This window comes from Dryobates pubescens, chromosome 21, assembly GCF_014839835.1.
Source record: "Dryobates pubescens isolate bDryPub1 chromosome 21, bDryPub1.pri, whole genome shotgun sequence".
Classification (NCBI taxonomy): domain Eukaryota; kingdom Metazoa; phylum Chordata; class Aves; order Piciformes; family Picidae; genus Dryobates; species Dryobates pubescens.
The window spans coordinates 7,989,902-8,008,301 of NC_071632.1; the positions used below are offsets into that span (position 1 = coordinate 7,989,902).

The 18,400-nt window shown below is 47.8% G+C and overlaps 1 protein-coding gene across 1 annotated transcript; it reads left to right on the forward strand.

Moving 5' to 3' along the window:
• The first annotated feature begins 3,289 nt into the window (after nucleotides 1-3,289).
• On the forward strand, nucleotides 3,290-6,231 carry FZD8 (frizzled class receptor 8). Its single transcript, XM_009896957.2, has one exon. It carries the CDS (start codon nucleotides 3,610-3,612, stop codon nucleotides 5,611-5,613), a length of 2,004 nt encoding a protein of 667 aa, XP_009895259.2. The 5' UTR covers nucleotides 3,290-3,609; the 3' UTR covers nucleotides 5,614-6,231.
• The last annotated feature ends 12,169 nt before the right edge of the window (nucleotides 6,232-18,400 follow it).

Genomic DNA, 18,400 nt, shown 5'->3' on the forward strand with positions numbered 1-18,400 from the left:
GGATATGCAGTCATTACGAAATTGCCATAAAGTTCCATATTACCAATTTTGTCATTACTGAACAGCTTCAAGACACACAGGATCTTTGTGCTGCATCTCTTTTCACGCTGTAAAAAAACCAAGAGCATTTGAATGACAGTAGAAATGATGCCAAATGTACTGTTGAGAAACTTGGTATTCTCTTATTTCTAGGAGAGTTATAGTGTAACTCTAAACTGTAACATTCAGCATGTCTCCTGAGTTTCCTCGCTGAAATATAGCAATGGAAATTTTACAGCATCTGTGTTGCTTTTGGAAGCCATCACCTCACATCTGCTGTCTCTGTAGTGCAGAGCTTAAGTTCAGCGTAAAAAGGTACTTTGTAACAGACCATAGTCAACCTGACAGAGCAGTAATTTACAGCCTCGCCCAGCTCTCCTGACGAGACTCACTCGTTTACGTTCTGGAGAGAATTTTAAATAAGGCAACCTTCAAGCAGCCACCAGTCTTAACAGTCACTTCGTAAAACGGAGCATCACATCCAGGACTGGAAAGGGTCAGTCACAAGGATCTCAGAGAGATGACAGATTGAAGATTGCCCAGTGAAAAAAAAAGGAATGAACAATCTCCTACCATTTTCAGTAGGGTATTAACCAAGTTAGCACGAAAATAACTTTGGGGGAAAAAAGTCTGATTCTGACCAGAAATAACAACGAACGTGTAGTAGTAGGGCTGATTTCACAGCCCGGGTTGTGAAACACGGAGGAGCGCGGCCACGTCCTCCAAGCACTTCCCCATCCCGTCTGTGCGCAATATCTTCCCTCAGGTGGGCGCTGGAGTCGAGAAAGAGGTTTTGCAAATTACTGCCGTGATTACAGAGTAAATGTGTTTATTGCCCCATTATTGCCCATTTCCTCTTAACAGGGTAATCCGTGCGCTCGTTTAAACAGCCAGACAGGCAGGCAGGAGTGGAAAGGATCCTGTTGGCATAGCCAACAAACTTGGGATTGCTGTTTTGTTTTGCCCCATGTGCTTAATTCCCTCCCGGCGCCCGCTCCACTTCTACCGCACCGCCTCCCGAGGCGTGCTCGCCCCCTCGCCCCCGCTCCACTTCTCCCGGTTTGAAACCCGGCGAATCACAAAATTTCATGCCGCCGAAAGACAAACCCCGCCGCGCCGCCACCCCGAGCGGCGTGTTCCCGAGATTACAGTCATTACAGCCCCAGCGTGAGCTCCACACGAGCGCGAAGCGCAACAGCGCGTCAATTAACAAACAAACGCCCCGTCCTGGGAGGACGACAACCCCCCGGGACGGCCCCGCCGCGCACCGAACCCGCGCCCGCTGCACAACGCCGCTCCCCTTAAGGTGGTCTGGCTATGGAGGAACAGCCATAGTTCTCCACTCCCCCTTCCCTGGAGCGGGCCGGCAACAGCAGCAATTTTCCTGCAGGGCTGCTCCACGGCCCCCGGGAGCAACGAGCAGCCGGGCGCCGGCCTCCGCCCGCGCTGCTGCGGGGCAGGAGCCAGCCCGCGGCCTGACGCGGAAGCGCCTGCGCGAGGTGCAGGGTATGGAGCATCGGCTCTCTCAGGCCCTCACGGCTGCCGCTGTTCGGCCCCTTTGCCGGGAGCGGGAGATCCCTACGGGTGGCCGGCGGGAGCCACCGCGCTGCGCCTCAGCAGGCAGGCGCCCCGGCTCCTCTACCGCGTCGGGGCCACCGGGCGGGTCAGAGAGCCCTAGGCAGCTGCACGCAGCTCTTCAGCCAGTCACCGCCTCCGGCGCCGGCCTGACGCGAAAGCCTGGGGAGCTGCGTCCCTGCCAGAACCGGTCTCATGGACTCCCGACCGGACCGCAGGACACTCGCCAGGGGCAGCCGTGGCGTGGGGCTCTGGGTGCGCTCGGTCCCTCCCCTGGCTGAACGGGCAGCAGCTCGAAGCTACCATGCACCCCCGCTGCAGAAGCTGCCCTTGCCGGGAAGCGTTCACCTGCCGGGGCGCGGGGCCTTGCCCGCAGTCCTCAGGGGAACTCAGCCACCGGCTGCTCCTCGCTGCATGGGTACCTGCCCGCCCCGTGTGTGTGTCCGCTCACTGAGCTGTTCTGCCTGGCAAGTGCGCTCCTACTCGCAACTAGCCGTCACTTAGGAACTCTAGATACATGAACCTGACACTTTGCCCCTGCTATTCCACCTTGGCCATGACCTCTGGTGCAAGAACACGAACAGTGCTTGTCGACTGTGCGCTGTACACGCGTGTACCGACAGGTGTGCGCTGGGGCGTCTTTGGAGACGCGGGAAGCCCGAGGCGGCGAGGCCAGGTGCCAGCCAAGGACCGCGCGGTGCCACCGGGTCCGCAGCTTCGCCGGCGCTCCCGTCTGCTTCACCGACACGTGCCACAGCCAGCCCCAGCACGGCCTCAGCGTCGCGGGGCAGGACGCCCAGCACGCGCCGAGCGATACCAGCGTTTGCAACGCTCAAACCAGAAAAGGCTGGCAACTCCCGCAGGCACCCAAGAGTCACTAAAACACCGCGTCCGCGGAGACTCCGGGCAGTTGCTGAACCGCTGCTGCTCCTGGAGTAAATCAGACTTGACCGGGAGCCCTTAGCGACAAGAAAGAAGCACCGTACAGCAGCCCGCGCACTCGGCAGGGAGCGCTTCCGAATGCACAACCGCACCTTCCGGTACGGTCAGAAACCTGTACAACGCTGGAAAACCCTACCGCCGCGTCCCTCGCGGCTCAGGGGTTCGTGCTCACAGCCGGGGCACACAGCCGTGCTCACAGCTGGGGCACCGGCTCCACCTTAAGGAGGGCTGGGGGCCGGCCCCCCTGCCGCCCGCCCGAGCCTCACTGATAGGCGGCCGAGGCCGCGGAGGTGGGGCCTGGCGACACTAGCTATAAATATTCATGAGCGCGCGGTAGCCGGAGTGGCGCTGCCGGGGCCTGAACGCGAGAAGTTGTGCGGAGGCGCCACCGCGATCGCTCCACGGCTCAGGTGGCGCAATCGCGGCCAGGGGCGCCCGGCAGCCGGCTTACCCTGCAGAGAAAAGGGCGGTAGAGAGCGCGGACCGGCCGGTTGGCGATCAGCCGCAGAGTCGGGCCGGCGGCAGGAAGAGCTGCTCCGGCCGCCGTAGCACCGGCCCTGTTGCTGCCCGCCCGCTTGGGGCGGTGGGAGCGTGGGGCCGCGGGACACACTGTCTGGTCCCCGGGACGCCTCAGCCATCTTGACCGCGCCGCGCGGGGGCTGACGGCGAAACTTCTTTGTCGCTGCCGCTCCGTGCCCGGCCGGCGCTGGAGCAGCGGCTAGAAAAGCGGCGATTCCCTCTGTGCAGCCATCCCCGCGAAGAACCATGCGACGGCGGCTGAGGGGCCTTCCTTGAGCGGACCCCCATTCTCTGGCTCAGCGTTGGGGCTTGCTGGCGGCTCCACCTAACCGGGTGCGAGAAGGGCTGCTTGCCACCCCCACGGGCGACGGAGCCCCGCGAGGGCTGCGAGCCCTCTCACCTGCAGCCGGTACGGAGGGGACCGCCCTCCGCCCCCCGGAGGGGTAGCTGGGGCGGGGGGCTCTTGTGGCGCCGCGCTCCCGGCGGCTGCTGAGCGGGACGGGAGAAGAGCCGAGTTGCCGCCCGTCACGGAGCATGGAGTGGAGTTACCTGTTGGAAATCGCCTCGCTGCTCGCCGCCCTGTCCCTGCTGCAGCGCGCTGGCTGCGCCGCCGCCTCGGCCGCCGCTGCGTCCTCCTCTTCGACCAAGGAGCTGTCGTGCCAGGAGATTACCGTGCCCCTGTGCAAGGGCATCGGCTACAACTACACCTACATGCCTAACCAGTTCAACCACGACACGCAGGATGAGGCCGGGCTGGAGGTGCACCAGTTCTGGCCGCTGGTGGAGATCCAGTGCTCCAGCGACCTGCGCTTCTTTCTCTGCAGCATGTACACCCCTATCTGCCTGGAGGACTACAAGAAGCCGCTGCCGCCCTGCCGCAGCGTCTGCGAGCGGGCCAAGGCCGGCTGCGCCCCGCTCATGCGCCAGTACGGCTTCGCCTGGCCCGACAGGATGCGCTGCGACCGCCTCCCTGAGCAGGGCAGCCCAGACACCCTCTGCATGGACTACAACCGCACGGACCTTACCACGGCCGCCCCGCCGCCCGCCAAGCCTCCGCCCCGCGGCGCCAAGCCCGGCGGCCCTGCCAAAGCGCCCCCCGCCGCCGCTCCGCCGGCCGAAGCCCCGCGCAAGCCGCGGCCGCCGCCGCCCTGCGAGCCGGGTTGCCAGTGCCGGGCGCCCATGGTGTCCGTGTCCAGCGAGCGGCATCCTCTCTACAACCGCGTCAAGACGGGGCAGATCGCCAACTGCGCCCTGCCGTGCCACAATCCCTACTTCAGCCCCGACGAGCGCGCCTTCACTGCCTTCTGGATCGGGCTCTGGTCCGTTCTCTGCTTCCTCTCCACCTTTGCCACCGTCTCCACCTTTCTTATCGACATGGAGCGCTTCAAGTACCCCGAGCGTCCCATCATCTTCCTGGCCGCTTGCTACCTCTTCGTCTCCCTGGGCTACCTGGTGCGCCTGGTGGCGGGACACGAGAAGGTGGCGTGCAGCGGCGGGGCGGGCGCGGGCGGCGCGGGGGCCGGGGCTGCGGGGGCCGGCGGCGGTGCGGCTGCGGGGGCGGCGGCGGCGGGGGGGCGCGGGGCGGCGGGCGGGGCGGCCGAGCTGCAGCCGGAGCTGGCGGTGGCCGAGCACGTGCGGTACGAGAGCACCGGCCCGGCGCTGTGCACTGTAGTCTTCCTGCTCGTCTACTTCTTCGGCATGGCCAGCTCCATCTGGTGGGTCATCCTCTCCCTCACCTGGTTCCTTGCTGCCGGCATGAAGTGGGGCAATGAAGCCATCGCTGGCTACGCGCAGTATTTCCACCTGGCCGCCTGGCTGCTGCCCAGTGTCAAGTCCATCGCGGTGCTGGCACTCAGCTCCGTGGACGGTGACCCCGTGGCTGGCATCTGCTATGTGGGCAACCAGAGCCTGGAGAACTTAAGGGGCTTCGTGCTGGCACCACTGCTCATCTACTTGGCCATTGGTTCCATGTTCTTGCTTGCGGGCTTCGTCTCACTCTTTCGCATCCGCAGCGTCATCAAGCAGCAGGGTGGCCCCACCAAGACTCACAAGCTGGAGAAGTTGATGATACGCTTGGGGCTCTTCACTGTGCTCTACACCGTACCAGCTGCCAGCGTGGTGGCCTGTCTTTTCTACGAGCAGCACAACCGGCCCCGCTGGGAGGCCACGCACAACTGCCCTTGCTTGCGTGACCAGCAGCCCGACCAGGCCCGCCGCCCTGACTATGCTGTCTTCATGCTCAAGTACTTCATGTGCCTGGTGGTGGGCATCACCTCCGGTGTCTGGGTCTGGTCTGGCAAGACCCTCGAGTCCTGGAGGGCCCTCTGCACCCGCTGCTGCTGGGCCAGCAAAGGTGCTGCTGTGGCGGGGGGCACAGGGGCAGGAGCAGGTGGGCAGGCAGCAATCGCCGCAGCAGGAGGACTTGGGGCTGGAGGTGGTGGCTCCCTCTACAGCGATGTCAGCACTGGACTGACGTGGAGATCAGGCACTGCCAGCTCTGTCTCCTACCCCAAGCAGATGCCCCTGTCTCAAGTGTAAGGAAGGAGTAAAGAGGCCAAAGGTTAGGGAATGAAGGACACTGGCCTGCCTAAAATGCCCTCTCACTGTTTGGTGCCATTAATGAACCTCTAATGGTCCTTATTAGCCACAGCTTGTATAGAACAATGCAGCTGGCAGAGGCTCCAGCCCCCTCCTCTTTCCCCTCCATTCATATGCAGGGAGCATGTACTTCAAGGAGCCAGCTTATTATTTTGCTGGCAGAGGAGGGCAGAGGCTCACCCATGTCTTGAAGAGGGCAAGGCAAAGCGGCTTCTGATTGATTCTAGACTAACAGCAGTTCTTTCCTTATGGGAGGGAGGGCCGTTCTTCTGCCCATCCTGAGGTGGGAGCTTGCTGGGACTGCAGGTTTTTGGGATATTGATGACCAGGCAAATGCCTTACAATACAGACTGAATCAAAACTTGTCTTAATTATACACCCCAGCTAAATACGGGTTTCCTACATTAAAGGATGTATTTATATAATTATTTGTTACCTTGTACAGATGTGTAAGATATGTATATATCCAAAGCTATACAGTCTGTAAATTTTTTTTGTAAAAAAGTTTAGAGGCTACCCCTGTAAGAGCAAATATGAGTATTCTATTTTGTCAATAAAAATGACTTTTGATAAATTACTTTTTTCAAGCTTTCTTCCTGCTCCTGCACTGGGCAGTCCAGCTGCCATGCCTTTAGGTACAATATACATCTGTGCTCCAGTCATTACTGCGTAATAGATGACTGCCTCTGTTAAAGCAGTGAGATACATAGGCACAAGGGAACAGAACAAACCAAAACTAGTCAGCAAGTTGTATTGAAAAAGTGTTTACCCAAACTGGGAGGTGCCTTACCATATTCTCCTTTGCTTTTTGAAAAATGACAGTGTCTTCATAGACTTTACAAAGGGGTCACCTCACATGGCATGTTAAGTATCCTTTTAAAATGGCTGTTATTTTAGGAATGTGCACACACTTCTCCTATCTGTTGTCTACACTTCTGTAAGCACCTGCCTTCCTGGGGATGCATGCTGAAGTGTAAAAGGTTAATGTTCAAAATTCATAGATCACGTACTGCAGTGGGACAGCGAGTGGAGATTTGTTAGTTCAATCTCGTTTTAACAGATTAAACTAACATCTTAACTTTTGTATATCAAATATGGTCCTTTTTCAAGAGAAAAGGTATTGTTCTTCTGTCAGGACTAAGCTAATTTATTTGAGCAGAAGGCTGTTGAATTAACAGAAGAATGCTTTAGCAATTGTTGAACTTTTTACCTGTCTGCCCAGTGGCTCAGAACATCATTCCTTTAAGAGGAGCTAAATGAATAGGGTTAATCTGTAGGGAACTTGGTTTCTTTTGAGTTTGGGAAAACTTTGATCTTTTCTCTTCACCAAATGTGATGTATAGTCTGAAGTTTCTTTCCCTGCTGCCCAGTTCCTCTTGTTGCAGACCAATTGGCCACCATGGAGCCTTAAAGTTCTTCAATTAAAGGGACGTGGGACTTTTTTTTTTTTTCCCCCTTTTTTTTTTTACTTTTTAAAAAATTTTATTTTAAGAGGAAGACTTGTAACAGTTAGTGAACACCAGAGGGAAAAGGGAGAACAGCCTTTTAAACAGCTTTTCCCTGCATTGTTAGCCAGACTGCAGGCAGCAAGGCATGGCTTGGAGCATTATAGAAAAGGGCTATGAATGCCCTACAGGTGGTCTGCTCACATAATCTCCCCAATTTAAAACATTTTCCTTTACAGGACAATTGCATTACAAAACTCCCTTCTCTTTTGCTCCTAATTGAACCAAGGAACAACTGCAAGATTTTCTTTAAAAACTGAGTGTCTAAAAAAAATAATAATAATATCTAGTAACTACGTTCTGTTTTCTAGAATGCAATCACTCAGAATAGCAGGAGTAAAAGCTGCATTAGACATGATTCCTGATATTTTTATGCCTTGTGCTTATATTCTGTCAAATTAGCAATCATTTAAAAGCAATTGGTTAGGTTGGGTCCTGGTAGTGAAAAGATAGCCCCGGGTCCCTTATTAAGCTGTCAATCATGATAAGAGATGGGCAGCTACCCTGCTAATGACACAGATATCAGTCATGATTTGTGGGAAAAACCTCGTTCCATTGAGCACTGACTTGATTATTGGTATCCCTTTGAAAGATCCCCTAACTTAATAGACTCCACCACTTCTACAAAGTTACCAGGATCATGAAAAGGAGGAATTTAAAATGCTAGTCTTTAACTTCTTGGAGGGAAAAATTATCTTAGCTTCTCAAATGCAAAAGATGTTCAGTTGGGATGTATGTATGTTGCCTATCTATGCAGCAACTGACCAGGATCAGAGTGTTGATTATACCTGTAAGTTGAAAAGGCCCTACTATTCTCCTGTATTGCTGGAAGCATTTTTTTAACAGTTGAAACATTTAAACCAACATTTAAACCAACGTGGCAATTTGCCCTGCTGTCAGTGGGTCTATGGCAGAGGTCTTCTTCCTGCTAGGGAAGCCCCATGTATCAAAGCACAAGCACACCTTCAGGTAAAACTCTGCATTCCTTCCCCTGCTAGCAGGCTCTAGCTAGGAAGAATGGAGAAACAGAGGCACAACTATTCTGTGAGGATTTATTTAGGTAGGTCTCTGCAGGCAGCTGGTGCAGGTTGCTAGTACTGAGATAAAAGCATTTCTGCTAACAGGTAGGAAGTGGCCCTGTGGCTTAACTTACCCTAGAAGGCGCTAAGAGATGCTGCAGGTGGACTTAGGAAGGGAGCCTCACATCTAGTTAGGTTAACAAGGTGTCTGCTTTGTATGTGAGTAATAGCACAAAGGTGAAAATGAGAAAAAATTCAAAGTGCTAGAAACAAGAGCCTGGGGAAATGGTGCTAAAGAAGCTAATTTACAGGTGCAGATTATTTTGAATTAAGATTTGTGTCTTAAGAAGAAAAAAAAATCAGAAAAAACAACAGCAAGGTGTTTAGGTATACCAGAAATAAAAATACACAACTACACATGACTTCACATTGTTATGATACCACTTATCAGACTTTAAGTTTGCTATGAAGACCCAAAAAGTGAGGTGGTAGGAGCTGTGTGTTAACTTTCAAGGTCTGATGATGAACTGCCTTTGTCCTAAATTAACAGTCCCAGCAGCCCCATGGCCCAAGCCCTTGCCAGTGGAGCAGGATTGCCCTTGACATCCCTGCTGGCATGAGCTTGCCCATGGGCGATGGCAGCACCCACACACCTGGCAGCTCTGGAGAGCTAAGGGAGAGCTTCATTATCACTAATGTAGCTCCATAGTACAATTTGCATAGCAACATTTGGAGAGTTGGATAGATGGGCAACTAAGAGCCTCTTGCAGGTCACAGAAAGGTCTAACTAACTGCTCTGTTAAGAAGAGAGAAACAAGGCTTGTGTTTTTTCCTTCTCCAGTAAGTAACATACCTTTAGTGTTCATTTTCTTTCCATGACCCCTCTCTGCTATACATGTTCTGCATCTCTGCTTCAATAGGAAATCCCGTGGATTATTCTCCTCGTGCTGTAATGACTGAATAATGCTGGCAGCCTCCAAAGGAGCTGTCTCAGCTGCCAGTGGGCCTTTTCAAAAAGGCAGAGCAGCACAGGTGTGCTGCAAAGCCTCAGGAGGGGCACCACACTTGCCCTAAACCCTGCTGCTGAGGCCCTGGGAGATACCTGGAAGTGCTGTGCAAAATTTTCCCTGTGCAGGGGTAGCCTCTCTGGAACTTTGGTAATGAATCATGGAAGGGAGAAGACTTCAAGCAGGGAGGAACTGGGAAAAGTGGTCAGACTTTTGAGAAGGTTGTGAAGGCTGAAACTGGTACTTAAAGTATCAGGGTGCTTACCTATTAAAGCATTTTTCAGATGTCCTGAAAAGAACCCCAGATGGAGCAAAAAAGGTGGAGGCAGGGGCACCTCTGTGTGCATGTCACCTACATTGTGCTTCACCCCAGTTTCAGAGCCCAGGCCCTTTCCAGATTTCCTTGGGCAAACATCTTGCTAGGCACCTGAAGGTAGTTTGTAGGAAAAATCAACAACAGTTTTACCCAAGAGGAATCACATGCTGGGAGCCAAAGCTGAATGCCCAAATTTAAAAAGGAATCAGATAAAGAAATTGTTACTAGAGTCCTTGGGAGAATCCTAGGGCTACTTTGAAATATAAAAACTCCAATACAAAACCAGTGTTTGATCCTGGTGACTGTGCTCAACATGCTTCTTTCACAAGCACATGTCTGCCCAGTAAGTTGACTTTAATCAATAAACATAAGTCATTTCATATGGGATTGACAAGCCACCTAATATAGGGGGAAAATGAACTGGTGATAATGAGTATTGGAAAAGTACAAAAGATACTCCTAGAGTGAAAGCTCACCTACAATAAAGATTATGTTGGAGGAAAGCTCAGTGCGGGCCAGTCTAACCAGCTTGTAGAATCACAACCAGTTTCTAAAGTGCCTGTTACAACCTGCCTGTAGCATGCCCTGCTCCTGCACCCCATTTCCAGAGCCACACAGCCTGGGCTTTTTTAGGCACACACTTCTTCCAGTCCCACCCTCCATGTCCAACTAAGCTTCTGTCCCAAGAGGGAAGGAAGTGAGGAACAATTTCTCTCCATTGCCCATCCTGGCCATCTTCCCTCTCCTTTTGCATTGCATATTTCAAATAGATGGTATGGAAAAAATAGCATACCTCTTCCTAGAATTAAAAAGGCTGGGCAGCAAAGGTTACCTTAAAAGCAACAGGATGAGCCTAATAAGAATAAAGAAAGTCATTTGCAAATGATAGTCCAAGGAAGAAATATTAAGCAAGGCAGACTCCCTGCATGATGATTTCTAGGCAGCCTTTAAGAGAACTCAATTAGAAATGTTCAGACAGCTTTATTTATTTAAGATTTTATAAATGCCCATCATTACTGTAATCAGGAATATGAATTTCACTAGTTCAGCAGAAAGGATTGCACATCATGAATGCTATGGTGGTATGGAAATAACTAGTGTCTGGTATTAAAATGTGGAGTCATAATCTGAGGTGACTAAGGATAGTCAAATCAGTTCAGAAACTAGCACCTAAGGTCAAATGCTGAACCAAGGGTTTTGAAGGCTGAGATAATACTTTCTCATTCCTACAAGTCAGTTATCTATGATCTCAAAACACTCATATTCACCAGTGAATTAAGTCAAATTTCTTCTTAGGAGACAAAAATTGAGCTAGTAATGCCCAGCTTAACAAAACTTAACTGCAAGTCTAGGGGAAGAATATGGATTTCCTGACTCCTGTCTTCAATACCACTCCGTTTTACAAGCACACCCTCACACCTATGCCCTTCCCACCAGTTTCCCCCCAGCACTCCCCCCCAAGGCCATGGTCCCATACAACCATAGTGGATGCAGTTTCTCAGGAACAGCACCAAATCCATCTCCAGTTTACAGTAAAGCTGACAACCTCAAACACCAGTCCTGCTATTGCCTTCACAACTTGGAAAATACCCTGGACCTTACATGGGGCCTGGGTGAGAGATGCGATCCTCTTCACCAGGAAGATACGAAGAGACCTGAAGGAGTCAGGTGAAAAGAAACAGGACAGCGTAAGGTCACCACGTGAGACTTGCCAAGCCAAACCTGGGCTACGTGTGCTGAAGGGATGTTGTAAATTCGACTTTTAGAAGACTAGATGAAGATTACTCATTCTTCCCGTTCTCTAAGGCAGACAGGTGTGGAAAAGAGGGCTTACGACAGTTTTAAAGTTGCATCGGGCAAGAAATCCCGGCAAACGGGGGAACTCCCGTAGGAATCAGAAGGCTCGGCGGGCGGCGGCGGCTGGAGCGGGACCCGGTAGGGGCCCTCCGCTCTGCTCGCCATCCAGCAGTGCCCCCAGCTGGCAGAGGCTGGGAACTTCACACCGGGGCCCTTGCCCTGATCTCTGCCCTCGGTAGCGAGACTCTCAGCCCTGCGCTGCCGCTGGTGCGCGGCGGAGGCCGTGGCGAGGGCGATGCCTCTTCCGCGGCACCTGCCGCGGCAAGCACTGACCTGGCACATACCTCCTGCGGCCACCCTCCGGAGAGAGCGGAGTGGCACTTCAACCAGCGAGGGAAAATACAGAACTAGGCTGTCCTTTCTTAGAACATACATTTAGTCAGAAAAATGTGGGCAAGTTATTTTTTGTACTCAGTAGATTACCCAGTAGAAAGCTGGACTGTCTCTCTTGGATGCTACCTGATTTCATTTATTGCAGGGAAAAAAATAATAGCTGTCCTTTTCCAATCGTTTTTGCTTTACGTGTGACTTATTCGATGTTTCCATGTATGTTTTAAATGCCTTACCTAGATGTTCTTTACTCCAAACATTTGTCATTGCTAAATTACACCTAACATTCTTCACCAAGGAGCATTAGCCTCAATTATTCTTTCCATTCGATGTTTACACACACAAACAAAATAAACCTAGGAGTAGTACTGGCCCCATTTTTAACATCTTCTGAAATTAAGAGGATTAATTTTCATGCTGTGAACTGATTTGGTTAAAAATGCATGTTAGATGTGATACCCTCATCATTTCTCAATGGTTGAAATCGAAAGAATCCCTTTCAATGTAAAGCAGAAAATGTAGCAATCTGGCTTATGAAACTCAGCGACTGACTTTGGCTTTCTGTCCAAATGCAGGGTGGGAATAAAACTAAATCTGACTTTTTGGAAGGGAGTGTTTCTCATCCAGCAACAGAACCTGCAGCTTTGGGGCACTGCTGCCATTTGGAGCTACAGCCTCCCAGCACCGTGCAGAGGGCAGACCAACCCCTCAGCAGGCAGCTGCTTTACTTTCTTTTCCAAAACCTGCTGGGCAGAAAACACATTTTCTGTTGAGATTTAAGCTGAAGATACCTTTTTGTAAAAACTCTATGGAAGTGGTATTTGGCCCTTAACAATTTGGAAAACAGCAATTTTCCAAAGTATGAAACAAGGCATTGGGAATAGTCAGATCAGGAAACCACGGAGACCCACAAGGAGCTTCATTGCTGCCATCCTCTAGCTCATTAGCGTACAAGAATTGTATGTGTTGTTTTTAGCAGCTAAAGAGTTATTTATGGCTTCTATGTTCTCAAGCCAAAGTGAGTGAGAGGTGCAACCAGGGCAAACGCATCAGAGCAATGCAAATCACTGACAAGGCATCATGAATGCAAGCTGAGCAGAATTTAAATACAATCCATGAATGAGAGGAAAGATTTGCATGAGGGAAAGAATCATTAGAATCTGATTTAACAAGCAGTATATAAAATGGGCCTTTGCAGCTTCAAATGAAGCAAAGCACATTCACATTATACATTCTTAATGGAAAAAAAAAAAAAAAAGGAAAAAAAGGGGGGAAAAAAACAACTAAACAACAAAATCACAAAACCCCTAATTTATTAGTAGAGCTTGGAATAGAAATGGTTTTCACAGAATACATTTAGATCCTGATTCAGAATCTTGTGCTTGATTGCTTTCTTGAATAGAAGTCCATCATAAGCATGTAGGGTGGTAAGGACTATTTAAGTGCATGCCAAAGTCCTATTGATTTCAGTGAGATTTTATAAGGTGCTTAAAGTAAGGGGTATATGTTTTCCTAGAACAAGAGTGCTTTTCTGAGTTAGGGTTTAACTCATGAATTTACACAATGCTTTCACATGTAATTCCTTCTGGGAAAACAGGATAGATAAGAACAATACAAAATGTAATTTTAATATATATAATTTTTTTTATGTCTCAAAAGAAGCTAATGGAAAAATAGCCTGGAGAGAATTATTCAGGGTGGAATTTTCTTTAAGGTCCAAAAGCCAACAGTGAAAACAGAAAAAACAACCTGCCAAAGTTGAGAGTGAATACTGTTCATAGAACAGCTTTTATAGACCCTTCATCCCAACTAAATTATGGAAGATTTTGAATGTAAAGTATTCTATAGATCACACTAGCCTCTTGGAAGAAATGGGATATGCTGGTTTACATGAAGTTATATTCTATCTTTGAGAAAAGTAAGAGAATTGCTTTTAAGAAACTCCTGCTGTTTTTTCCCCCCAGTCATTTGTCACAAACACTGGACAGAAAAACCTTATTTAATGTCTCCAAAAAATGCTGTGTGTCTACCTGTAACTATCTTGAGGTGACAGATTGTGATGTGCTGTGTTTTCTGATAATGAGAGATGATATTTCTTTGTCAACAGTGGATAATCTTTCAGTTTCTACTGAAGCATCAGTCTAGCTGTGTATTTACATCTCCTAGCATACTCTTGTGGAACTGCAGCACTACTTTTTAAGCATTTCTCTCAAGTAAGTCATTAGCAACAAAACACAGGAGAATGAAAAGATTTCATTTTGCAGCTGTGGGGCCATATTGTGAAAGTTAAGAATTCGGTGTCAACTCTTCCTTCTGCATTTTAGAAGATTTCAGAGTGTTGCAGTAGTGACTTGCAAGAGGTCTTTCTGAAATCTGTGAAAAGTATGAGCAGTGTGGGTTTGGTTTTCCTGCTCTTTTCCTAAATAATTCTACTGTGAAATGTTTGACATCCTATGATATTCCAGGTTAATAGCAACATTATACTCCTGACTTTGCTTTCTCTGTCTCTTTTGCTGAGCAAAACCCGTATCACATGTGATGAAATACAACATCCTCTTCAGTAGTACTTCTCCAGGCTGTGATCATTGTTTAAATATTTATTGATGATTTAAATTACCATTTTCTCTTCCCCCACCCCAGCAAGTGTCATGTTTAGGTGAAGACTGAAGTTCAGCTTAAGACATCTAAATTCAGGTAGGTATCTAAACACGAGTGAGGTATTTTTTAAAGGTAAGCTATCACATAACCCCCTGCTGCAGTCAATACAGTGTTAGTAATGTAGTCTGTGGGTCCTCTCCAAGGCAACCAGCACCAGAACAAGAGGACACAGTTTCAAGCTGCACCAGGGGAAGTTTAGGCTCAAGGTGAGGAGAAAGTTCTTCACTCAGAGAGTTGTTAGCTGTTGGAATGGGCTGCCCAGGGAGGTGGTGGAGTCACCATCCCTGGAGGTGTTCAAGAGGGGATTGGATGTGGCACTTGAAGCCGTGGTTTACTAGTCATGAGGTCTTGGTTGGACTTGATGATCTTTGAGGTCTCTTCCAACCTTATTGATTCTTTGATTCTATGATTCCTGACAGGTGAGTCAATTCCCTCTGAAGTGAACTTGCGGGTCTTAATTCAGCTGCCCTGGCACAGGCTCCAGGTGGGCCTTAATTCACTTGGCAGACATAGGTTCCAGGTAGTCCTGGAGACTCTTATCTATCTGCCTCTCTGAATGTTCATGGGTGTCATGTAATATCTCAGTTACCCTCTGGCATCTTTGAGGATACTTTGTGGGCAATTGATGTCACTCAGAACTGCATTTAACAACATCTCTTTGGAGAGTCGTGGGATTTTGGACACCTACCTCACAGCTACAAGCTAAAACGTGAGTGACCTAATCTTGAGCTGAGCCTTGCTGAGAGTGTCTGGTATTGTGTTTGCCATTAGCCACACAGTTGCAAGATTTCAGTATTTTCTTGGTGATAGATTCCTTAGTTGCTGCTTCCTGGATTTTTACACTTTTTGCTGAGCTGTATCATACAAGCTGGTACAATTTCTAGTTTCGGTTGTTCAACAGAGGGGCTGTTTCTTAACGACTGGCCTGACTGCCTTAAAAGCACTCTGCACATTGTCTGCCAAGGCTTTTGGAGCAGTTATTCTTGACAAGGCCTCTTAGTGGTATAATCATAATTCATTCAGTACAACAATAATTTCTTGGAAAGGTATCACCTCTTTTGTCAGTTCCCTCATCTGTAATGGTATCTATGTGCTTTCTTCTACCACTTTGCAGTATATTAACTTCTGTTCGTTATTTTAAACATTTATATTGCTGCTGCTTCATATCCTGGCAACGTTTGAGGGAGGCTGTTTTAGCCTTTGGTTAGCTGCCTTTCTTCCTTTTTCCTCATTTATCCGTACTTTAGGCTGAAAGTACATAACCATGTATCCTTAAACCATGCAAGTTCCACCAGCTCCTCTAGAGAGCAGCAAATATGTTCAAATGAAACAGTAATGTGATTCAACCTCACGTTCCCTGAGACACAATCTTCATTAACTAAGCTATCTAAGTACTAATAAAGAACAAAGAACTAGAAGGAATGGACAATTACTCGAGTCTGGCATTTTGAGACATTGTCTGAGCCCTGGCACTTAGTGTGGATGCAGCACTCTACTCTCTGTAGGCCCTGCTTGACCCCAACCCCAACTCACCGACATCATAATGCAGAGGAGAGAAGGCAATAGGGATGCAGCCAGGGCCAGGAACTAGGCTTGGATGTCCACCAGATCTGTGGGCTGATACCATTTGAAGGATTTTTTTTTCCAGAGAGAAAACATCAGAATGTTGTTCTAAGGGGCTGGTAATATTTCTAGAAGTTCAGAAGTCGTGAAGTATGTTTCAAAAGTAATGAAATATGTTTCTCAGGCAGTGCATTTGGAGAAATTATTTCCTATTTATCTGCACATTTCAGTGCCTATTGCTATAGACTCTGAAAATTGAGCTGGATTTCTTCTACACTGACATAGTTCTGTGTTTCACATCACTCCGGCCCATGAAGTGGATAATTGTTATCACTTCTATCTATCTTACCAAAACCTCTGTATTTAGATAATTTGTTAATTTAGGATCATCTTTTGAATTTCATATGGGTTTGTGCTCTATGGGATCAGCTCTGAGTGACTGGTGGGAGACAGGAGTGGGGCTCTATAATGCAAATCCTGTGGATTTTTTCCCAGCCATTCAATGATCAGGATCCTTTACAGACTATTCACCATGATTTATGTGAAAGTCTCTCTACAATCAGGTACCTACCAATGTATCACACTTGGTAAACTGCATTATAAATATTCCATGTTTGTATTTCAGAAAAATGCTTTAGAAAGAGGTTTGCTGAAGCCGGGGGGTGGGGGGGAAGAGAAAATAAAAGGTTGGATTTGTGAATATGAGTTGTCCATACACCTACCTTGGTATACCTCCACTAGCCCTTCAAAGATAGCACACAGAGCTACAGGAAAAAACAGGTATCAGAAAGAAGGAGCTAACTGCATTACACTCTGACTTCCAGAGAAATGAGCAGGAGTGGGTGTCTGAGTGGGTGCTTAATTTGTCAGGACAAGAAGGGCATTGCTTAACAAGCCTACTGGGGTTCTAAAAACATCTTGTTCTGGTTTCTTTAAAACAAATAAATAAGGCAAGGCTACCTTCATTATGAGGAAAAGGCAAGAAATCACAGATGAATATGTAAAAATACATTCTGCTAGGTCAAAATCTTTTCTTTCCTTCCATTACTTTTACCTCTTTGTCAAAAGTAGCACATTCAGTGAAAGAAAATCCCCAAACACGTCATCTACAGTCTTACAGGCAAAAGAAGTTGTTACACACATAGCGAAACCAGAAGCGAAAGGGCTTGCTTCTGATTCCTGACCCCAAATCCTCCATCTTTATCAAGAACATCATATATAAACTTCAGTTTCTTAAAAATAAGAAAAGCTCAGAATCTCAGAATCTGCTATTTTCACTCAGTAAATTGTTCGTCAGTATATTCAACCTAAAGCATTAAGCTGCAGAATCTGAATTAGAAACAGCTCTCTGTATCCTGGCATTTCCATGCTGTGAATGGCAGAGGATCACAAAAGAGTCCTGGAAGTTAGCACTGTAGGTGCACTCCCATCTTTGAATTATAGCTATAGAGATGGCCTGGGACATCCTGCCTGTCAGACACAAATGGTCAGAAAGTAAAGTGGGAGAAGGCAAAAGCTGGTGAAGTAGACTGTGACTGTAAACTACTTATGTGGACACTGGACAATTATAAAGATACAAGTCATAATTTCTGATCAAATTTCTTTCTGCTTTCAGTTGATCTGATGTTTCAGAACTGGCATTGCTGTGCATCACAGGCCGAGAGCTCATTCTATGATTTGAACAGAGCACATCTAATCTGCAGAACATTTTAGCAACTCAATTACCATGTAAGAGCATTACATTGTAAATTTCCTTCTCTCTCAGTTGAACATCAGTCTATTAAAAGCAGTACAAAAGACTGAAGTTAAAGAGCAGCCTTTTCAACCTATTCTCCTTCCCTATTTTTGGAAATGCATGTCTTTATTGTCCTAAAATACTACAAGCAGTAATAATTATTTGTTCTCCATTGTAATAATGATATTAAAATAATGTGCAATTAAAATAGTCTTCAAAGATCCCTTCTAGAAAGATAATCACTGCAATAATGTGTCACACCAGAGCAGGTAATTTTAATAACTTGAAAGAATACACTGAGGATCTCTCTACATTGTTAACTTCAGATTTAATACTTACTTATTCTGGTCTGCACTGAAAGTTTCATGGAGAACAATCGCTGCTAATGGGAAATGATACATTCCCTAGACACTTGTCTACAGCATATTTCACAAGAGAAGAGAGAATCACAGCTTCTCGTTACGATGATGAATCAAAGTGACCCAACCTAGAGTGTGAGGAAAAGAAAATAAAGTGATGATAACCAGTTGAAACTTGAGATTTGGCTTTTACTTTGTGTTTTTAAAATGTATTTCAAACTAAAACAAATTATTTTTTTTGTTTAGAAATTATTATTTTTTTTTTTTAACTCTATCTCATAGAGAACTAAAAAATTTTGTGGTTTTTTTCTTTTCTTTATATCACGTTGATACTGCAGAAACTCCCAGTGATACCTTTGCTGCATGGAAAATGTAAAT

Bases quoted from the DNA above. Each gene is read 5' to 3' on its own strand.
- FZD8 (XM_009896957.2), top strand. From the start codon at position 3,610: ATGGAGTGGAGTTACCTGTTGGAAATCGCCTCGCTGCTCGCCGCCCTG.